The sequence below is a fragment of the Otolemur garnettii genome, unplaced genomic scaffold (genome assembly GCF_000181295.1).
Source record: "Otolemur garnettii isolate 467f Iridium unplaced genomic scaffold, OtoGar3 scaffold00002, whole genome shotgun sequence".
Classification (NCBI taxonomy): Eukaryota; Metazoa; Chordata; class Mammalia; order Primates; family Galagidae; genus Otolemur; species Otolemur garnettii.
The window spans coordinates 12,796,737-12,820,856 of record NW_003852397.1 but is presented as its reverse complement, the minus strand read 5'-3'; the positions used below and the strand labels follow the sequence as shown (position 1 = coordinate 12,820,856).

Here is a 24,120-nt window from a genome sequence, read left to right as displayed (position 1 = left end):
AAAAAAAAAAAAAAGAAAAAAAAACTACAACTTTTAATTTTGGCAGGTCAACAATCCCTCATTTTGAACTTTCATACTTTTGGCTTCCTTAGGGAAAGTGGTCATGGGAATTTTCCTTTATTCCAAATCTTCTAAATATAATGCATATGAACAAAATCGTTATTAAATATATTTTTAAGGCTTGGCACCTGTGGCTCAAGTGGCTAAGGTGCCAGCCACATACACCTAAGGTGGCGGGTTTGAATCCAGACCCGTCCGGCCAAACAACAATGACGGCTGCAACCAAAAAATACCCAGACGTTGTGGCGGGCACCTGTGGTCCCAGCTACTTGGGAGGCAGAGTCAGGAGACTCTCTTGAACCCAGGAGTTGGAGGTTTCTGTGAGTTGCAATGCCATGGCACTCTACCCAGGAGGACAGCTTGAGGCTCTGTCTCAAAAAATTCATTCATTCAACATTTTTCAGTGCTTAAAATATTCATCTCCTGGTATAAATAACAAGAAAATTTTTTTCAAAATTTTGAATATTTTCCATAATTTGTGTCAAGGTTCACTGGTGGTTACAATAAACATTTTAAGTACCATCTGATATTCCTAGCTTAACTTTTGGTGCAAAGTACTAAATTCAAGTATTTCTTTTTTTTTTTTTTTTGTAATTTCACAATGTTATTGGGGTAAACATATTTTGGTTATATGATTTGCTTTTGTATATTTGAAGTCAAAGTAAGAAATGTGCCCTTCACCCAGAATGTGTGCATTGTATGAGTTTGGTGTGAAGCAGAACTTGTGTGATCAATATACAAATGAAACAAAAATTAAAATTTCAAAGTCTTAAAAAATCCCTATTAGAAATGTATGCATCACATAAATGTGACTTCCTGGGGCAGAGCCTCTGTTGTCCCAGGTTGATCACAGATACGGCCTTAATGGCATCCTGAGAATTATGTGAAGTGCGAGGGGTTTCAGAGGCAATTCACACCTGGCCTTTGCCTGGGTACAGTCAATGAGAAATGCAGGCTTATTTAACATCAGGCCAAAAACGTTCTACAGGGACTATCCCGCTGGGTACTGGGAGCAAAGCTATATCATTGGTTTTGAGCAAGTGAGTGGAGAGTGTTGGGACCAGAGGGAAGTTTACATTTCCCTACGTGCTAACTGTGCTTGTCCTGAAGTAATGAAAGGTGAGAAGGACAGGAGGACAGGGCATAACCAACTGGAAGAGGAGAGGTGTCTAAAGAACATATTCTTGAGTGATTTGCAGCCAGGTTCTTGATGAGCATATAAATGTGCCTTAGTATTTGCTTCAGAATGAAAGAGAAACAAAGAAAACTACTAAACTGGGCATCTATTTATCATTAAGTACTAAAACTTAAAATAACCTTATTTATTTAATGTTTAAGGAGTTTTCTGCTCAGTCACTTCTCCCTCAAATTTCCTTTAAAGAGATATTTATATTCTCTGCCTCCAATTTCTTTCCTCTGGGATGAACATATATTTTATCATCCCAACAGGACCCTTTTGAGAGTGAAAGAAAGTACTAACAATAATTGAGAACAACAGGCATACCAGCTCTCCCGGGGAACCTACCACTCTACCCCTCATTCCATTCTCTCCTAAACTCACTTCTGTTAGGCTTTATTCTCTCCAGTAGACTGAAAATGTTCTTGGTAAGGTACCATATAACTGATCTGATTCCTAGTCCTGATTTGCCTGATCTATGACACATTGTTTCTCTTCTACCTCCAGTGTGAGTAGATTCTTGTTTTGCTCTTCTTTGTTGGTTCCTTCTCTAATCCTTGATCTCTTTGCATTGGGGAGGTCCCTGGATTCAGATTTTGGTCCTCTTCTCTATCTACACTCACTCTCTGGTGATCTTTTCCAACCCCTGATTTCCAATATCATTCACGTGCTGAAAGCTCTCTCGTTCATATCCCAGACTCCAGGCTTATATATTCCTATGTCTATTTCCCTTCTCCACTTGGATGTCTAATGAACATCTGTGATGGTTAATTTTTTGTGTCAATTTGATGCTATGGGCTGAATTATGCCTGCCCCCAATCTCATATCTGGAACCCTAACCTTCATCATGATTGTATTTGGCAACAGTTTTTGAAAAGTTATTAAAGTCATATGAAGTCATAAGAAGGCAGCTACCTACAATCCAGGAAGAGAGACCTTACCAGGAACTGAATCAGTCACTATGTCGATCTGGAATTTCCCAGCCTCCAGAGCCCTGAGAAATAAATTTCTGTTGTTTAGGCTACCAGTCTGTGGTGTTTTGTTATAGCAGCCTGAGAATATTGAGACACTTAACTTAGGTGATGGTACTCAGATATTTGATCAAACATCTAGATGTCTCTATGAAGGCATTCTGTAGAAGAGATTAACATTTAAATCAGTAGTCCTTGAGTTAAGCAGATTGTCTCCTATAATATAGGTGGGCCTCAGCCAATCAGTCAAAGGCATTAAGAGAAAAAGATTGAGGTCCCCTGAAGAAGAGGGAATTCTGCCTCCACAACTGCCTTTGGATTGAGTGGCAATAACAACTCTTTCCTAGGTCTCCAGCCTGCTGATCTGGCTTACAGATTTTAGACTGTAACAGTTGCCAATCCCTATAATAACATGAGTGGTGAATAAATTCCTTAAAATAAATCTCTCTCTTCTTCTCCATTTTCCTCTACCTTTTTCTCTGAAGAATGCTGAAAATATCTGAAATTCAAAATCCAAAACAGAACTCTAGATTTTTTTTCTATTTTTGGGCCAGGGGCTGGGCTTGAACCCACCACCTCCAGTATATGGTGCCAGCACCCTACCCCTTTGAGCCACAGATGCTACCCAGAACTCTAGATCTTTCAAAATGCTTTTCAACCTAAGATGTTCCAAATCGGACTTAATGGCAACTATATCTTTCACATTTTTTGACTCTAGGATTCTATCTTTATTTCATTCCCCAGAGCCACTCCATCAGGACATTTTGTTGACAGAAAATTCAAAATATACTCAGAATCTGACCACTCCTCACCACTTCCATGACTAACAACATGATCTAAGCCACTGTGATCATTTACCTGGATTGCCTGTGATCATTTTCCTGCAATGATCTCCCAACTGTTCTCCCAGCTTCCATACTTGTGTCATCCCAGTATATTTGTGATCAGAGTAGCAGAGTGGTTCTGTTAAAATCAGAGCATGCCACTGCTCTTGTTAAAACCCTCCAATGGATGTCAAGTTCTCCCAGCTTCCATACTTGTGTCATTCCAGTATATTTGTGATCAGAGTAGCAGAGTGGTTCTGTTAAAGTCAGAGCATGCCACTGCTCTTGTTAAAACCCTCCAATGGATGTCAAGTTCATCTTGCATAAAATTCAAAGACCTTGCAGTGGTCTGAAAGGCCCTGTGAGGTCTGCTTCCTCCCCCGCCCCAACTCTTACTCACTTTGCCCCAGTCACTCTGGCGTCCTTGCCCTTCACTGAACACTTGCACAGCTCTGCCTTCTACACAATGCTCTCTTTCTCCAGATATCCTTGTGGATGACCTCACTTCAAGTCTCTATTCAAATGTCACCTCTTCAGTGAGTCCCATTTTGATCACTCTGTGTCAAATTTCAATCTACCTTCTCTCATTCTCACTTTTCCTATTTTTAAAAAATATTTTCATACAACTTTAGCATACTAAATTTCCTACTTACAATGTTTATTTTTTATATCCTGACTCATCTAAATTAACTAAGAACTTTAAGAGAGCAGAGATCTTTGTCTTATCCACTGATATCATCACAAGTACCTAGAATTGTTTTGTCACATAGTGGGCATTCAATAATTTTAAACAAATAGCATGTTTGAGACTGAGCACAGTAGCCCATGCCTGTGATCCTAGCACTTCAGGAGGCCAGCAAAGGGGTTGCTTGAAACTAGGAATTCCACACTAGCCCAGGCAATGTAGTGATACCCCTTCTTTACAAAAAATTTAAAAAAACAAACAGCCACAGTAGTGCATGCCTATAATGCTAGCTACTCAAGAGGCTGAGGCAGGAGGATCACTCAAACCTCCTTGAACAGGAGTTAGAGGTACAGTCACCTATGGAACTATGATTGCTCTACTGCTCTCCAGTCTGGTGGACAAGACAACAGAGCAATACCCTGTTTCCAGAAAAAAAAAAAAAAAGAGGGTTGAAAGTAGGGAAAACATTTTCCAAAAAGTAACTTAAAAGATAAGACAAAGACAGCTCCATATCCAAAAATGTTTCCATATATAGGGTACAGAAAAAGGGTGCAATTGAATTCACCAAAAATAATTTCAAGAAATTCCTTACCTGACTAAATGGCAGGTTTTCAAGAAAATAGAGCCCACAATGTTCCAAATTCTTCAGATGAGAAGAGATCCAGATGCTCTGAAGAAGCTCATTTTGAAGTTTCAGATGACTAGAGAGACAAAGAAAAAACTCCTGAAGTATTTACAGGAAAAAGGAGAGGTTTTACTTCAATGGGTTAGGAATCGGGTTTGTATCAGACTTCTTGACAGCAACGTTGGATGTTAGAGTTCAATGGAACAATGTCTTCAGATTTCAAAGAATATATTTTTTCTCTCCTAGAACTTTATCTAGTCAAGTTTTTGATTAAGAATGAAGTGAATGGGTATAAAATATAGTTAGCTAGTTAGAATGAACAATATTTGATAGCACAACAAACTGACTCAACAGTGAGTCAGGGTATACTTTACAATAACTAAAAGAGTAAAATTGGACTCTTTCTAAAACAAAGAAATGATAAATGCCTGAGGTGATGGATATACCAATTACCCATCAGATTAATTCACATTGTGTGTTTTTAGCAAAGCATCATGTACCTACAACTATTATGGATCCATAATAACTTAAAATGTTTTAAATTTAAAAAGTGAATTAGAAAATGGTATTTAACTATAAAAAAATAATTAGGCTACCTTTCAAAAATTTATCAATTAAATAAAATCCATCAGCCTATTAAATATACTGTAACAAGACAAGGAGATTTTAATTCAAGCATCTAAGATCTGTTAATGTAGCACCCCCATTTTATCCCTAAAAATGAGCGACCACTTTTAATAAGTTAATATTTATTATTTTGAAAAGATCTTAGCAAACTAAGAACACTAAGAACAGAAGAAACACTCTTAACCTGATCAAATCTATCTACTTGTACTGGGTTAAATAATGTCTCTCCAAACTTCCTGTGTACTTTATGTGGAAACAGGTCTTTACAGATGTCATATAATTAAGATACAGCCATTCTGTGTTACAGTGAGCCCTAAATTGAATATGATTGATGTAATTAGAAGAAGAAGGAAATCTGGACGCAGGGGAGAAGGTCATGTAGAGACGGAGGCAGGGGGTGGAGCGATGTATCTGTTCCTACTGCTGCTCCAGCTCCTCATCCCACTCTGTTGCCCCCTACGCATAGGTGTGAGTGGTCTTGCACAGTTAATCACACTCATTATAGATCTACAACAAACCTCTGATGTTCCCATGAGAATTTTTTTCTTAAGTTCTGGATTTCAGAAGAATTTCCAAATGCTCCCTCATGTTTTTGGTGCCCCTTCTGTTTCTGGTGTCTTAATGGCATGCTTAGTGAGTAATCAATCAGGCCCTCATCTGGGCCACCCACTCCATAATGCTGCCCGAAGCATAGAGACCACAGAGAGCTGAGTCTGCAGACAAACCTTCACTTTAGAGCTTTCCCTACAAAGAGATTAGAGGATTGGAAAACAAGTTAGGAAGCAGCTCCTCTCCTGGGAGTTGGTCATTTCCTGATGAGGAACTATCATCTCAGCCAGACTGGGAGCTCTGCAGCTCTATCTTGACATCCCCTGCCTTAGCCCAGCAAAAACACATAGCTTTCAATTAAAAAAATAATTATCACACTCTCCATAATTACTTTATTTAAAATCTATTCCTATTTATAATAGTGGAACATAAGAAGTCAACTAAATTAGCTGTAGGAAATGCAAATCATGCCAATCAAAAAAAAAAAAGGCTTGAAGGAACAACATTGACAAAAGTATATTGAAATAAATTACACAAACATTGGGCTGAAAAAGAATAGAATAGAATAAGTAAACTGAAACCACCATGGATTGGTAATAAGCTCTATGAGGGGGCAGAGATTTTTTGTTTGGTTACTTGCTGTAACCTCAGAGTCTAGAATAGCACATAGCAAGCACTAAATAAATATTTGCTTAAAGAATAAATGTGCTGTTCTGGTTAAAATAAGAAAAGAAATAAATTATGTTTTTCTTTTATTAGAAGTTGATTTGGCTTGTTAAAAACTAGTTCTGATTCCAGAACTAAAGAAAACATCTCTTATGCAGCTGGAAGCAATTTATTTTATGTAGGCCACTGCCAAATAGTGATATTTTAATCCCATCAGAGATAGAAAATAGAATGCTGATTGTTCCTTCTCTCATAGAGAGAACGCTTTCTCTGCTTGGTTCTCAGGAAGAGAGCCCTTACTCTCTTGCCTTATGGTTCTGCCATATGAGAGAAGCTCAAATTAGAAAATCCTGTGTACAGGCATGACATGGGCTTCTCTCCAGGGAAAGGAATTTATTTAGCTAGTTTGATATTCTTTGGTGGTCATGGCACATGCCTATAGTCCTAGCTACTCTGGAGGCTGAGCCAGGAGGATTGCTTGAGCCCAGGAGTTGGAGGTTGCTGTGAGCTATGAGGCAACAGCACTCTAGCCTGAATGACAGTGAGACTCTGTCTTTAAAAAAAAAGTTCTTTAGTGCACTAGGAATGATCGCTTGTTTCTCAGGGATGGTTTCTCTAGCTCTATGGATACTCAGCTCTCAATAATGTAAGACAAATAAAATACTAAAAGAAGAAATGAATTTGAATAACTGTAGAATTTTCAAGTAGCATAATACTGAAGCCATCAGATACTATTTATGGCAACACACCTTCTCTGGCAGGAATTCATTCAGTTCGGTTGCATACATATTTATTTGGAGACCGCACCTTCTCAGGCAGGAATGCATTCAGTTCGGTTGCATACATTTTTATTTGGAGACTGCTATATGCAAGGCAACATGATAGACCCCGGAGATACAAAGTTGAAAGGGGGAAGAGATTGTCCTGAACTATTTCAGCCTTTTCTTAAACTAACCCAGACTGACTCTATTCTATTCTTGAACACTTGCATCCATCTATTTCTTTAACAAATACTTATAAATATCTACTAAGTGCTGATTTTTCAGCTATATCATGGAAGTATACTAACAATCTCGAAGGTCAGGAAGCTCAGCTCACCATTCCCTGTAGGAGATTGAATGAATTAAAATACCCTTCTGTTTGTGAACTAGTTAAATAAACCACGTCTTTTGAAGCGTTATTACTGAGCCAGGCACATTTAGAGGGGTATTCATAACATCCTTTTTAAACAACCTCCTACACAAACTCTGTCTACTTTATTTTTTTATCTTGTTTTTTCTTTATCTACTAACCCCCACCTGATATCATCAGCTCTGAGAGGTACCTCAGATACAGTAGGTTTGGGTAGTTATTGCAGAATTAACTTAGTAGATAGGAATTGTGGTTTTATAAAGTGTGACTAAGACTTAAATGATTCGCTCATGATTACACAACTTTTAAGATACACATCTGGTATTTATACCTAGGTATGAAGCCAAAGTCTTTGTTCCGTTCATAAGTGAACCTCTAAGTGCAAATATCTTTATGGAACTAATAATCTGTCTTCTTTGTCCCACTGGTTCATAAGTAAGCCTGGAAATGCACATGCCTGTACAGAGCTAATAATCTGTCCTCTTTTGTTCCACAGTTACTTGAAGGGCAGCTGGGAGTTACAGAGAAGCTCTCCTAGCTCTTCAAGGCAAGAAAAACATTGGAAATCCAATGACAAGTTAGGAAGAAAAACATTAGGAAATTCAATGACAAGTGTCTAACAGTTTCTAGTTGGGGAAAGGACTTCAGAGGCAGTAATGGGAGGGGAGGGTGAATACTTTCACCTGGTCAGACAGCCTGTTGTCTGTGGAAATGAACAAGCACATTCCTTCAGAGCAAAGGGCTTTGTACAGGCCTTCTCTCTAATGTGGAGTCTAAGTCCCCTCCTTTTAATACCAGAGAATAGTAGATTTTCTTCCCCCCCCCCCACCTGCTGCTTTTAGCAGCCAGGGAGATGGTAGAAGGTGACATTAGAAAGGCACGTTTTGAAGGGAGTTTGGAGAGTACCTGGGCTTCCTGATGGAAAAGTAGAGAAAAACTCTTGCAGGAACTGAGGTTGTTCTGCCTAGAAAAAAGAATAGCGCTGTCAGGAGCAGTGGCTCATCCTCCCTAATCCTAGCACTCTGGGAGGCTGAGGCAGGAGGATCGCTTTAGCTCAGGTATTCCCGCCTGAGTAAGAGCGATCCTATCTCTACTAAAAATAGAAAATTAGCCGGGAATGTTGTGGCGGGCACATGTAGTCCCAGCTGCCGGGGAGGCTGAGTCAGGAGGATCTCTTGAACCCAGGAGTTTGAGGTTGCTCTGGGGTAGATTGACGCCAAGGCACTCTGCCCAGGGCAACAGAGACCCTGTCCCAGAGAAAAAGCAAAAAACTTATGGAAGAAGGCGTGGAGTGAGGAGCTAACTTCAAAAAATATGGGGAAATCATATTTATGGGGAAATCATAAATTTGGACGGTGCCCTACCACTTGCTAAATATTTGAAGTTTCCTGCTTTTGAAGGACTGTGGTCTCTTCCTGGAGGGGAGGGTTTAGATTTATTCTCCCAGGCAACAAAGGCGGGACCAAAGTCTGAAAGCCCGAAGGAAACACATTTCTTTTTACTCAATACAAAGATACACTTTTAACAGGAGCCGCTCGGCTCTCTGGAGATGGGGATTCTGCGCGCTCTGCGAGTTTTCAAGTAGTGTCAGGCGGCTCCCAGGAGAAGCATCCCCTAGGGCCGTGACCTGGTTGCTGCTCCCACTCGGGCACCAGCTGTGGGCGGGACTGGAGGGAGAGAGCGAGCGCCGGGGACTCCCGCTGGACGTGCCGGGCTGGCGAAGGAGGGTGGGCACGGACACCGCTCTCCGGCTCCGCCTGCGGGTGCGGCGGGAACGCGCGCAGCATGCTCTGGGCTGCGAGGAGGCTCCTGCGCCTGGGTCCGGGGCGCGTCAGACGCTGCACCCCTTTCCCGCCCTGGGGTCCTTCCTGCTACTCCAGCGGCGAATTCCCCGGAGGTCGTGGGCCCCACGGTCAAGGTGAGCAGGGGCTCGAGCGGGAATGGCTTGGAGGGAGGGGGCTGCAGAAGGGCAGCGAAGGGACGTGGCCAGCAGCCCAGTGTGGACCGCGCGCCCATGCACCGTGCTCTGAGTCTGTCTGTTCCTCGGTCCCTCTCTGTTGCTTTCACAGCAGGGAAGGTTTCCAGGGTCCCCGCCCAGCTCAGACCTTCGCAGTTCGACAAAAAACTCCTGCTGTGGACCGGGCGTTTCAAGTCGATGGAGGAGATCCCGCCTCTGGTCCCGTAAGTGTGGCGGGTGCCGCGCGGGGGAGAGTCGGGCCGGGTCCACAGCGGTGCGGGGTTCCTTCCTCCGCATCGCAGCGTCACGGCCCCGCGCGACAGCGCAGTTCGCAGGAACACCCACCACTCAAGGAACTTGGCTGCACACCCTAGTGCAACTCAGTGTCAAGTTCCTTGACTGGACAGTGTGCAACTAAGCTTACGGGGGGGATCTCAGAAACGGAGTGAAAATGGAGAAATTCAGCGGGCAATTCCACCATCGCCCACATGCCCTGTCTGCAGCAAGCTCCCAAGCAGGTGGGCGAGGCGTTAGGGCCGTTAGGCCAAACAGAAGCGCTGTCCTTGCGTCACCTGGTGTTTGCAGGGCCACCAGAAGGGGAGACGAGCTCTGGCCCGGGGCGACTCTACCCGAAGAACGGGTCCTCGGGCGAGGGCTCACGGGCGGCAGGAGGGTCTCGGGAAGAAGCCGCAAGCCGCCTTCTCTTCTGGGGAGGCGGGCGCCGGGTGGACGAGGGTCTGCAGCCTTCCAGGCAGCGGGTCAGCTGGGTGGGGACGCGCAGGCGAGTCAACCTAGTCGCCCTCTGCAGCCTGCGAACCCCGCCAAGACAGAGGTTCCCTAACTAGTAAACAATAAATCTCAAGCTAACAACTTCACTTCAAAGGTGATGTAACCGTAAAATAAATCAATAGGTAGACAGCAAATGTAATCTGCCAAAAGCGCTTTCCTGCAGTTTCAGTTTATGCAGTTCTCATGACTTTTACAAGGGAATGAGTAAGAAGAGGGACAGAAAAGCCGGGCGCGGTGGCTCACGCTTGTAATCCTAGCTCTCTGGGAGGCCGAGGTGGGTGGATTGCCTGAGCTCACAGGTTCGAGACCAGCCTGAGGAGGAGCAAGACCCCATCTTTAAAAATTAGCCAGGCGTGTCGGACGCAGCGCCTGTAGTCCCAGCTACTCGGGAGGCTGAGGCAGGAGGATCGCTCTCATGAGGAAGAGTTTGAGGTTGCTGTGAGCTAAGAGGCCATAGCACTCAATCAAGGGCCTCAAAGTGAGACTTGGAAGGAAGGAAGGAAGGAGAGAGAGAGAAAAGAAAAGGTAACAGAAACTAAGAATAAATCTACTACTTTTGAAATTATTTTTTAAAGGAAGACTAAAATCGTAACATTGAAGGAAGTTTTCAGCGATTCTGTATACTAAATTCGTACAACGTTCAAGAATCCCTGTTAAAACGGATAAGGGGCACTCGATCTGTACCTTGTTCATCACACATTGCCTACAGTTTTTTTCGTTTTAGTTTACCAGCTACCAAAAGCATTTCAAATAAGTGGCTGGGGAAGGGCTGGACGGGTAGTGGGAAATGTACACTCAGTAATGAATTCTAAAATATTCTCCTTACTTTCTTGGATCAAGTTACTTCCTGAGGCATAGAGGTGAAATCTGAAATAGCACGGCCTTTGAAATCTGTTTTCAGATTTCAACTGCAACTGAATAATTTTCTAATTCGTTTTCCTTGGAGACCTATGAACTCCAAACTACAGACTTAGCTCAAAGCAGAAATTAGCCATAGAAAACCCTTTATCATCACACGGTCTGATTACCAATTTTTTTTTTTTTTTGCAGTTTTTGGCTGAGGGTGGGCTTGAACCCACCACCCCCAGTAGATGGGGCCAGCACCCTACTCCTTGAGCCACAGGCACTGCCCCTGATTATCAAATTTTAATTGATACCTGAGAATGTTATAATTGAAATGCCAAATGAAGACATAAAAAGAACCTAAATGAAATAAAAAATAAATACCACCCTCCATTTGTCTGAACTTTGATTTCTCATTTCATAACAGAATAATCAATAACATAAAGATCCAGCATTACTGTAAATTAGTGTTTGTCATGAGAACCTATGCCCAGTGGTCAATTTTAAATTAACATAGATGTATGTCTGCAGAAACCCATTTTACAGAAATATCTAATTTCCCTAGGAGCCCAGTTAAAAGATGTATAATAAACAGAAACATTTATGAACAAAATGCCTATAAAAAGCATTGTGGTTTGGGGCTGGAAACATGAAAGTATTTGAATATTTTTCATTTTATAATCTTTTTTTAAAGTATTATATAATTTAGAAGGGATATTCCTGTTAAGTATTAGACTTACCATGTAAATGCCTTTCACTTTTTATATTCTTAATGCACATATACTATACAAGTGCCCTAATTTTTGTATCATACACTAATTATACTTAATAATAACTGTACTTTTTTCTTATTCTTTCACTGCTAAACTAATTTGGTATGACAGATCAAAGGCAAATGGATGAGTAAAAAAGGCTTAGAGCTTTTAGGTTTCATCTGGACCAACAGTTAGCAACTAACATAATTTGATAATTATGTGCCTGTCCAGCGTCACTAACTGAACATGTTTGCTACTGACGTGTTAAAACTTGGGATTGTTTTGCCTAAATCCAAGGGGAAAAGTCCAGATTTCTGTGGTCTTTCAACTAATAGAAAAATTTCTTTTAAAAAGTTTTTCATTAGAGAAGCATGAATCCTATGTATTCAATTTTGATATGAGGACAATTAATGACAATTAATGACATGGTGTGGGTAGGTGAAGGGAATAGGGGAGAGAGGGAAGGAGGGAGGGTCTCAGTGTGTGCCCCCTTTTGGGGGCAAGACACGATTGTAAGAGGGACTTTACCTAACAAATGCAATCAGTGGGAAAAAAAAGTTTTTCATTTTTAAGAGAAATTGTAACTTGTCTTTCTGGAATTTTTTTAATGTGACTACGCTCTATTTAAACTTAACATTAGGTAGGAAAGCATGCCAATGAATATATTTTCAAGAATCAAGTGCTTTAATCGTGCATATTTATAAACTACCACTTCACATTATTGCAAATTGTTAATTTATTTCAATATAAAAGCCCGACAAGCATGATTTCTTTTCTAACACTATTGTTAAATCTTGGAAAACATGCATATAACTTTATTAGTGAGATTACCTAGTATTTAAATAAACATATCAAATTTCAGAATAATAACAAGAAAACGAAGGTGCCTTTTTCTTTGACAAACCATTGTAATTTTGACAACTTATTTTAAGAACTTCCTGAAGGAAACATGAAGGAAACAAACTTTCTCTAACATTCATTCCCACAAAATATAGAATCAGCTCTTTTCAGGATAGGACGGGAAGGGACAAGAATAGAGTGGAAAGCCAGGGGAAAAAGTAAGTAATAAAAATGAGTTTTAAAAAAGAACAATGTATTAAAAATGGAAAACAAAGCCTACTTAACACAGAGGCTGAATGAATACAATTCATAGACGTATATATCCTTTAACTCCTACTTGTACCCCAATTAATGAATAAAAATAATGGCATGTCAGGTCACTGTATCTAGCATTTATATTTTGAGCAATTAGAAATGAAATACAGTGCACCATGGTGTCATAATGGCTAACATTAGCTTAATATCTGAATAAATGATTTGTAATTGGTAAGATACTGGGCTAGCATTGGGAAGACTTTTATATTTATAGTTTGCATTTGGGGAAATTTTTGGAATATCTACATAGCAAATCATCTATCGTGCCCGTAAGAAAACCATATTACTTCAATATAATTAACAAAATACACATCTTGGTTTAGGCCAGAAATGATAGATGCTGCAAGAAACAAAGCTCGAGTGAAAGCTTGTTACATAATGATCGGACTCACAATTATTGCCTGCTTTGCAGTGATAGCATCAGCCAAAAGGGTGAGTAACTCTTTACAACAAAGGAAGACTTGTGAATTTTCAGAAATGTTATGAACTTTATTCTCAATTTGTAGATTATTGTTCTTTAACATAAGAACAATTTTGTCTATGACACCCAAAAACCACTTGCATATATCAGTCATACTAGAAACAAATTTGTTCGTGGAAATTTGAGTCAACAAATTAACTATGTGACCAAGAAGGACAAAAACTTGTTTCCACTTATAAAGAAAAGCAAATAATTTTCAACCTGGTTAAAATATGTAAAAGAAGGAGAATTTTGTTGTATGAAAGTTATCCAGACTAGATTGTTCCTTAAATCATGAACTCAACTAGCTATTGCATGGAATTATGAAATAGCATAGTCGGAAGTAATTTCCAAGACCATCTAGGTTATCTGTATCTTTGTATATAAATCCTTTTCTTGCTATTTCAAATGTATAATTTCTGTTTAATACCTCTAGAAAAAAATTAAGAGCTGAATATTCTGTATAATTTTATTTTCTGCCTCCCAAAATACTTCTACCTGCCAGTAACTTTTTTAGAAAGATCAACCCCACAAATACTGAGAGATAACTAATACATCCCTATGCGTCTTCAGTGTTTTGGTCTGAATTTCTCAGTCTCTAACAACTTCCCTCTATCTTGGAGCTCTCCTCTGGACACACTCCAGTGTATCAGTGTCCTTCACTGTGGCACCTGCACTGAACCTAGTAGAGCCAGATAATAACTTCCTTCGTTGGAGCACTGCAGTTCCAAGTGCATCCAGTTTGATTTGACTCTCTGGGCATATTTAGTCTATTACCATTTTGCCCAAGTCTATGATTCTATCCTTTGTTCCTCAGGTGCTCAAGTGTATTTGAGCCCTATAACTTCACACAGGGACTAGGACCTATAAGCTGATCAATATTTCATGCATGTCCAGTCATTGCTATCAGTTTGGAAAAGAACCCGTGCTTGGAAGTTGTTCTCATCAAATAGGAATTTTTTTAAAAAAACATGTACTGGGATGAATACTCAAACATGTCAATAAATTCGATCATCTCCGTTTTTTACCAACCCCACATAAATACAGACTGCCAAATTGATGATCCTCTAGTTTCTCAGGACTACTTTATATTGCCTCTTCTGCAATAAAAAAGACAAACATTAGGTAACAAGTTTACTTAGAATAGTTCTGTGATGGTTTATGTACAATACTACATTAAAACAATGTTTTTCAAACTGTGAGTTACATGTCCCAAAATGAGATAAGAAGACCAATTACACTCAATATATCTATTTTATCAGCAACTTGGCATATTAAACATATCTGATACAACTATTTTATTTTCATCACATACAATTTGAATTGTAGGAGAGTTCTTTTTCCTTGCAGAGGAAAGTCCTATGTTTCAAACACAATTCTTTTGTGAATAATCAATGGCTAGAATTTTTCTGGGTGATGGTAACACAAATAACTTTGGCTAAAATAACAACTGAGAACGAGTTCTGAGTAGGGTACCAGTTATGTTATAGTTTCCTCTTTTCCAAAAGTATGACAGCAGACACACTGATTTTCAATCATTAATGCATACTAAATATTTTTTAGCACCTGCAACATACCAGGAATTATGCAGTTTATACAGTGCAGTATGCAATATTATACAGTGGCAAAAAAAAAAAATAGAACAGGTATTTTCTAGTGGGAAAAATGCAGAGTGATCAAGTAAACAAACTAAAAAGATGATCAGGAATTCTTTGGCTAAAATAGCAACTGAGAATTGAGTTCCATTTCCCACCAAACCAATACTTGCCTTGAATTCCTTCTGTTTCTGATACCTGAGGATTTCTTTCTTGATTTGGGGCTTAAGTATTTTGTATTTGGAAATGTTTTTGTTGTATTTTATCCAACAAACATGTCTGTATGTGCCAAAAGAGGATTGGGGGAGATTTCTGACATCAGCTGTCCTGCTGGTTGGAAATCTACAAGTACTTTTTTGTTTCCCTACCAAAGGACCATTTTTCTTGGACACTGTTTGTGACTGATGTTTTAAGTTACTTTCTACTTTCCCATCCACAAAGTTTCCTCTGTCTATCTAAAATACAATTTTTTCCAGAAAGTAACATGCTTTTTTTCTTTTTTTTTTTTGCTTCTTTCTCTCTCTCTCTCTTTTTTTTTCAGGCTGCAAAACGACATGAATCCTTAACAAGTTGGAACCTGGCAAAAAAAGCTAAATGGCGTGAAGAGGCTGCATTAGCTGCACAGGCTAAGGCTAAGTGATAGTCTATGTGGCAAAGTGGTCACCTGTGCCATCCCTGTCATCAGCAACAATAAAAGATAGGAAAAATAGAATACTTAACAAAATAATCACCACAATTTCATTTTGGTAACAAAAAGCACAAGATCTTTTATACTTCTACTTAATTTTTATTAACATATACCATACATTCAAGAAAGTGCACAAGAGTGTGTGTTCAGCTTGATAGAGTTTAACACAGTGAACAGAATTTTGTTACCACTGCCCAAGTCAAGACGTAGAACAATAGCACATCAGAACGTCCTTCCTGCCCTTGCTCAATCGTTACTCCCCAAAGGTAATCACTGTTCTGAGTTTTATAATCCTACATTCGTTTTTCCTGTTTTTGAGCTTTATATAAATGAAATTTATACACTCTGTGCTTGTGTGTGTGGATACTTAACGCAGGTAACAGGTTCATCCGCAAATTGTGTGTAGCATTCGTTCATCTTTATTGCCGATTAGTATTCTGTGTTTTGAATATGCTACAATTTATCTGAACATTTGGTCCATTTTGGGCCCAGACATGCACTTTTTACATTAAAATGAGATTGAACTAAATCATTAAGTGTTCTCTAAAACTGAAACTAATTTTCAACCAACTGGATAGTCCTGGTTATTCTTTTCATAGTTCACCACTAGGTGAAGTAGCTTTGAAATGCCTCACAAACCAAGGACTATTAATTCCAAAATCTATTACTAAAATGATAAAGTACAAAAACAGTAATTTTAAAAGTAATTATTAAGGCTCAGCACCTGTATCTCAGTGGTTAGGGCACCAGCCACATACACCAAGGCTGGTGCTTTCAACCCAGCATGGGCCTGTTAAACAACAATGACAACTGCAACAAAAATATAACTGGTGTGGCGGGCATCTGTCCTAGCTACTTGGGAGGCTGAGGCAGGAGAATTGCTTAAGCCCAAGAGTTTGAGGTTGCCGTGAGCTGTGACACTACAGCACTCTACCAAGAGTGACATAGTGAGACTCTGTCAAAAAAAAAAAAGTAACACAAAAAGATTAGAGAAAAAATGGTATATGCCAATGTTCTTTTAAAGTTATGTATCTTTACTCATCTGTCTATAATTTGGAATGTGTTACTTTTTTAGCAATAAATGTAGGTAGTTGAAAAAATATAATTTCTGATATATTGTATATTGCACACATTTATGTATGTTTTTATAACCTTGAAGCTACAATGTTAGCTCATTTAATCTTGGGGGGATGTCTGCCTCATAATTTTAAGGACAAAGCCTGTCCTTATTGTCAAACTAATAAACCAAATGTAACTTACATGGTTACGCATCACTTAATGATGGGGACACCTTCTGAAAAATGCATCATTAGGTGACTTTGTCATTGTGCAAATATCCTGAAACGTAGTTCACAAACCTAAGTGGTCTATATGTTTTTTTGTTTATGTATATATATTTTTTTCATGTGGAAAACCAAATGTCTCAGCACTGTTACTAAATATCAGTCATTTCTCCTTGATCTAGAAGGACTATCAGGTTTCTGTGTATGCCCCATTACAATCTTGTGGGACCACTGTCCTCTATGCAGTTCATCCTTGATTTAACCCTTGTTATATGGTGCATGACTCTACTTTCTGTTAGAAAAAGGCTTACTTTGAGAGTGCGAACACACTTTGAGAGTCGAGATGCATTCCTGTGGCAATAATCTCACTTCTGAATTCTAATTCTAATGTAGAAAAGGATGAAGCCTTTATATGAATCTGTGCTCTGAATGAACCAAAGCACTGACGGCTTCATTTTTTATTTTTTTAAATTGAAGCACAATAGAGGAACATAGTTTCAGGGTACAAGTAATAATTTCATACATACATATAATTTGCAAATATCAAATCAGCATACCTGGGATTACCTATCACCTAAACTTAGCCTCTATGCTAGAGACATTGGAATTATTCTTTTCTATATGAAATATAGAATAGATGACTGCAAAGTATAATCACCCTACTGATCTACTACCAGGTCTTATTTCTTCTGTCAAAGCATTTAATTGTGCCCCTGGAGAGAAGCTGTACTCATCAACTTCTCCTCATCCCTCCTGCATCCCCACTACCATTCCTGGCCTCTGGTAACTATCAGTCTACTTTCTATGTTCATGTGGTCCACTTTGGCACTGGCTATGTTAGTATTTTGCACAGCAGCTCCCTCATTTTGCCCTCCTATAACTCTTCTGGAGCTATCCATTCTTAAATTATCCCTTTGTCATCCAGAAGGGTTTTGTACCACAGAGCAAAGCATGAGTAAGATTCACAACGGGTGTCAAGTACACTTTTTTCTTTTTTGCATAATAGCACAAGGAAGAGCTTTTTATCCTACTAAGGAAGGAGCTATAGAATATAGTTATTAGGTCATTAAATATGAAAGGTTTAATTTCTAATCAAAAGTTAAGTTTATTATCTCTTTTTGTTTTTTGAAACAGAGCCTCATTTTTGTCACCCTCGGTAGAGTACCATGGCGCCATAGTTCACAGCAACCTCAAACCCCTGGGCTAATGCGATCCTCTTGCTTCAGCCTCCCAAGTAGCTAGGACTATAGGCACCTACCACAACTGCCTGGCTAGTTTTAGAAACAGAATCTAGCTCTTTCTCAGGCTGGTCTCCAACTCCTGAGCTAAGGCAATCCACGTGCCTTGGACTCCTAGAGTGCTATGATTACAGGCGTGAGCCACTGAGCTTAAGCCATGGCCTTAAGTTTATTATCTCTCAAACAAGAAGCAGTACAATTAATCAAAGTATGCACCTAATCTATCAACACAGTTTTGACATCTTCACAGCAGTTTGTGTATACTAGCTGCAAAGAAGCCTGGAGAGCTAGTGGGGATGAAATCATAAAAGGTATTTTCCACAACTTGTAGAGAATTGAATATTTTTCCTTGCAAGAAGTGCCCCAGAGCCTGGAAAAAGTGGTAGTCAATTTGTGCAAGTTCTGCTAAATAAGTCCAGCCTGTGTAGTTTGAGCAGTGATGTTTGTGCAACATATGGTCGAGTGCTGTCTTGCCTGTCTCTATTGACCAATCTCAGCAGCTTAATCACAGGCATCTTCATCCTCATCATGTTGTCCAACTGGCTGCAGTAGACATCTGCTGTAACTGACGACTGACTGACCAGGCTTCATGACACTGTAGTGGATAATGCCAACACTGGACCACCAAATAGACACTATTAGTTTTTTTGATGAATATTCACTTTTGGACTGTGTTTTGGCACTTCCTCTTTATCCAACTATTGTGCCAAGCACTTCTGACAAAAAGAATCCATTTTTCATCGCATGTAACCATGCAGTGTAGAAATGGTAGAACCTTATGTCATCATAGGAAAGAAAGGCAAGCTTTGAGATAACTGCTCTTCTGATGCTTATTTAATTCATGCAGAACCCATCTATTCAGGTTTGTTCTAAATGTTGCAATATTGTTGGAATAGCAATGTCAAACCTTGTTGCTAATTCACACCTAGGTTGAGGATTCATTTCCACTGTAGCTTTCAGCTCATCACTATCCACCTTCATCTCAGGCCACCCACTGTGCTCATTTTCAAGATTAAAATCACCAGGAGGAAACTTCTCAAATCATTTATGGACTATGCATTTGTTAGCTACATCCTTCCCAAACATGTCCTTGACATCAAGCTGTCTGCGTTGACATCTCAAGCTGTCTGGGTTGCATTGGTTCTACAATGGAACTGATTCAAAATAACAGAATTTTTTTACTTATCGATGGTTTCACAAAAGTTGCTCTAAAAAATTTTGAAAGATAATCATAAGTCAAAACATGCATTTGAAAGAAAGAGGATGTATGCTCACAATTTAAAAAAGGTGTCAAAGTGAAATGCCAGAGATAGCAACTGTCAAACTTAGTACTTAAGGAAATTAGACACTTCATACTTAATAACTGGATAAATGACAAAATGCACATTGGTGAAAAGTATATGTAGGAAGCTATTGTTTATTCAATAAAGCAGGCGTCCTCAAACTATGGCCCACAGGCCACATGCAGCCCACCTAGGACATTTATCCGGCCCGCTGGGTGATTTTGCCACTGCTGCCTGTCCTGTTTAACAGCCGACTCATCCTGGGGCCCACAGTCCGACCCTCCAACGGTCTGAGGGACAGTGAACTGGCCCCCTGTTTAAAAAGTTTGAGGACCCCTGCAATAAAGGGAGAAAGTCTGTAAATGTATTTATTATTGTATTAAAAGAAATGGAAGGAAAACAAAAAATGTAATTTATAGGAGAAAGGAAGAAATAGAGGGGACAGTGATAAAAGCTAAACTTTTGTGAATATATCTTGTTTTACTCATCTGACTTGAGAAAAATGTAAATACTTCTTATAATTTTGAAAGAAATTGAAAAAGTAGTCAACTTTTAAAAAATCAAAAGCAAAATAAGACAAATAAACCTGTGTATCCACGCAGTGGTACAGCCACATGGAGAGCAAATATTTGAGATTTTTTAAAATATCTCTAGTGGGATGTACCTGATATTTAAAAAGAAGCCTCCTCCCTCACCCCTCAAAACTGTTTTGAGTTAGCATCTTGTGATGGTTAATTTTAGGTGTCACTTGGCTGGATTTGGGGATAAGCAGATAGCTGGCAAAATATTATTTCTGGGTATATGTGTGAGGATGTTTCCAGGAAAGACTGACATTAGAATCAGTGGACCTTTAGCAAAAACCTGCCTTCAATGTGGATGGGAGCCCTACAACTGACTGAGGCTCTATATAGAACAAAAAAGCAAAGAAAAGGTGAATCACTATCCCTCCTGGAACTGAGAAACCCAGCTTCTCCTGCCCTTGGACATTAGAATGCAGGTTTTCCAGCTTTGGACTCTAGGGCTTAGACCATCAGCTCCCTGGGTTCTTGGGCCTTCAAACATGGCTGAGCCATGTTACCATCCTTCCTAGTTTTCCAGATTACAGATAGCCTAGCATGTGACTTCTCAGTCTCTGTAAGTGCATGCACCAATTCTCTGAATAAATTCTCTCTCTCTGTCTCTATCTACATTTGTATCTACTTACCTATCTCGTACTGGATCTTTTTCTCTGGAGGATGGTGACTAATACGTACACATATAAAGGATAATATAGGTATTAAGATAATAGTCGTGTGTGTGTGTGTGTATATATATATATATATAAAATGATATAGCAAATAAGTAATGAAAATATATATTTCCCTAGTTCTGCCCACTGAAAGCAAATGGCCAGCACAGTAGTAGTGTACAGTCCTAGTATCCAGATCTTTTCTTAAATACTATTTTATATTAAAAGAAAACAGGGCTCCTTGGTGAATTGGCTGTTTCCAGTTCTGGTACAAGAAGTACATCTGGCCTGAAACATCTGGCCAAATCAGATAATAACAGTCAAGCTTTGGGGCTACAAACAAAAGCTTTTAGAACCAATATGACAATAGTTCCACCAAACAAAACTGAAAACATCAGTAAGAATAGTATCTGCAACAGGCTAAACCTCTTCACGTGTGTTTAAACCTATGAGTTCAAAATAATAAAACAAAAAGCAACAAGAAATTAGGTCACAATTGGGGAATGCTAGTGAATTACATAATTTTTTTTTTTTTTTTGAGACAGAGTTTCAGTGTCACCCTTGGTAGAATGCTGTGCTGTCACAGCTCACAGCAACCTCTAACTCTTGGGCTTAAGTGATTCTCTTGCCTCAGTCTCCCAAGTAGCTGGGACTATAGGTGCCAGCCACAACATCCAGCTATAATTTTTTAAATGTTAATGGAAAAAATTTTATCTGTTATCTGTTTTCATGCTTTTCCTATATCAACTATGTCAAATATAATGAAATAGGTGATGAAAGGAAGTATTCTTTATAGAATGACTGATACTCACTATTTTGTAACCAATAAAGAAACAGTGAAGGGGTGGTACCTATGGCTCAAAGGAGTAGGGCGCCAGCCCCATATGCTGGAGGTGGTGGGCTCAAACCCAGCTCCAGCCAAAATCTGAAAAAAAAAGAAAGTGTATATAGGAGATAATCAGAACGACTGCTAACAACTCAAAAAGAGAGACAACCAGATATTATCAGATATTATGAGGTGTGACGATTGAGTTCCTAACTTGACACCATGCACTTACACTGGCATCACTGCAGAGACAACTCGGTAAGGTTTCGTAACCCTGGCATATCTGTGTCTCACAGCTCTGTTTGTATTGAGTGTGACGGTGTCTTGCTGAGTGGCATTCATTATTGTTGCAGGTTTTTGTGTGTCATCGTAAGAAGAGCTCAAATTACAGCAACAAATGAACTTTAAATTTCTTGTTAAACTTGGCAAAGTATAAGTGAAATCAGGGACAGGTTAGTCCAGGTATATGGGGATAACGCCATGAAGAAAACATCACTGATGAAGAGGTCAGGGTGGCCAGTAACAAGCAGAACTGCTGAAACCATTACAAAAATTGTGCATCAAAATCATTGGCTATGAGAAACATATCAGACCAAGTAAACATTAATAGAAAAACAGGAAAATCTTAACTGAAAATCTTGGCCAACTACATCACTACAATGCACCAGCTCACAAGGCATTGTCTGTGAGGGAGTTTTTAACCAGTAAACGAGTAACCGTATTGGGACTGGCCCCCAATGACTTTTTTCTTTACATGAATATAAAAGAAATATTGAAAGGAAGACATTTTGATAAACTTTAAGGACATTAAGGGTAATATGACAGCTTTGATGGCCATTCCAGAAAAAGATTTCGAAAATTGCTTTGAAGGGTGGTCTAGGCATTGGCATCAGTGCATAGCTTCCCAAGGGGAGTTCTTTGAAAGTGACCATAGTGATATTCAGCAAAGAAGTATGTAGCACCTTTTCTAGGATGAGTTCACAAATGCAACTGTATATATCTCCAAATCAAAGTACACGTCATCACACATGTAGCATTTTATTTATTTATTTATTTATCATTTAATTTTTTTTTTTTTTTGAGACGAAGCCTCAAGCTATCCCCCTGGGTAGAGTGCCATGGCATCACGTTCACAGCAACCTCCAACTCCTGGGCTCAAGTGAGTCTCCTGCCTCAGCCTCCCAAGTAGCTGGGACTACAGGCGCCCGCCATGCCTGGCCATTTTTTGGTTGCAGCCATCGTTGTTTGGCGCGCCCGGGCTGGGGATTCGAACCTGCCACCTTAGGTGTATGTGGCTGGCACCTTAGCCGCTTGAGCCACAGGCGCCGAGCCACATGTAGCATTTTAAAGAAGTTTTAACAACTTGAAAGGCTATAAACCTGATTTGTGGTTTAAAATAAATTCAGGAATATAGTAACACTATACGATATAAAAATAATTAGTAAAACCTCTACTGTGGTCTGACACTTCTTTTTTTAACCAACAGCATTTTTTCGTTTTGTTTTGTTTTTTGAGACAGAGTCTCACTTTGTTGCCCTTGGTAGAGTGCTGTAGTATCATAGCTCACAGCAATCTCAAATTCTTGGGCTCAAGTGATCCTCTTGCCTCAGTTTTTCATTTTTAGTAGTGACAGGGTCTCACTCTTGCTCAGACTGGTCTCGAACTTCTGAGCTCAACTTGCTTTGGCTTCCCAGAGTGCTAGGATTATAGGCGTGAGCCTAACATTGGCCTAACAAAAAGCACTGTAAAAAACTGAAGAAAAAAAAAATCTGATGAAAGAGAAAGAGGTTCAGAAGAAAGTACTTTAAACCCAGGTTTCACATAACCACCCTAAAGAAATTTCCAAAAAATATAAATATATACACAAAAGTCCTAAAATACAAAAGGAAGCAAACTTCTATAAGTAAGGCTGGGTGGAAACAATAGATAACAGACTCAAAGTCACAAAAGTGAAAAATATTCAAAGAATCTAATATAGAATGTAATGTTGTATTTAACATTGTTAAAGAAATAAATAATGGAATCAAAGATGTAAAGAATAATAAAACAGGTAGATTAAAAACAAATTAAAATCAAATAAAACTTGAAAATGGAAGACATAACTAAAATTAGAAATTAAGCAAATTATTAAAACAGACATTTTAAATACTATTGAAGAGAGAAATAATAAACTGGAAGATTAAAAGATAGTTCTGTGAAATTACTCATCATGTGGCATAAAGACAAAAATATGGAAAATTGGACAGTAAGATAATAGCTGGAGGATAGAATTGGCAAACATCTCCTAACTTAAGTTGTAGAAGTTTCTGAGAGAGAACAAGGTGAGTCAAAATTTTAAAAGATAACTTTCTAGAATGAAAAATGCATAAGTGCAGATTCAAGAAGCAAAATTAATTCCAAATAGGATATAAAAAGAAATCCAAACCTATACATACTGTATAAAAACCACAAAAAACAAAAGAGGAAGAGGTCATCTCAAAAGCTGCCATAGAAAAAAGAATATTACCTAAAAGGGAATAATTAGATTGGTCATATCATGACAGAGCAGTACTGGAAGCCAGACAGTATAATAAATTCAAAAATTTGAAAGAAATTAATTCTCATTCCAGTAAGATGCTTTTCTAAGAACATTAATACTTATGCATAGAATAGAGCTTTTTTCCTTGCCTTTAACATTATAAAGTAACATTTTGTTATTTAATGTT

The 24,120-nt window shown here is 39.0% G+C and overlaps 1 protein-coding gene across 1 annotated transcript; it reads left to right on the top strand.

The window, feature by feature from the left end:
• The first annotated feature begins 9,100 nt into the window (after nucleotides 1-9,100).
• Nucleotides 9,101-15,585, top strand: FAM162B (family with sequence similarity 162 member B). Its single transcript, XM_003781841.3, has 4 exons — nucleotides 9,101-9,233; nucleotides 9,385-9,496; nucleotides 13,138-13,246; nucleotides 15,411-15,585. The coding sequence occupies exons 1-4, from the start codon at nucleotides 9,101-9,103 to the stop codon at nucleotides 15,507-15,509; spliced, it is 453 nt and encodes a 150-aa protein (XP_003781889.3). The 3' UTR covers nucleotides 15,510-15,585.
• Nucleotides 15,586-24,120: the final 8,535 nt, after the last annotated feature.

What these genes read in the sequence shown, in the direction of transcription:
- FAM162B (XM_003781841.3), top strand. Translation starts at nt 9,101, where the DNA reads ATGCTCTGGGCTGCGAGGAGGCTCCTGCGCCTGGGTCCGGGGCGCGTC. An exon ending in GAGATCCCGCCTCTGGTCCC is followed by an intron (nt 9,497 to 13,137) that starts GTAAGTGTGGCG and finishes ATCTTGGTTTAG; the next exon opens with GCCAGAAATGATAGATGCTG. An exon ending in TGATAGCATCAGCCAAAAGG is followed by an intron (nt 13,247 to 15,410) that starts GTGAGTAACTCT and finishes TTTTTTTTTCAG; the next exon opens with GCTGCAAAACGACATGAATC.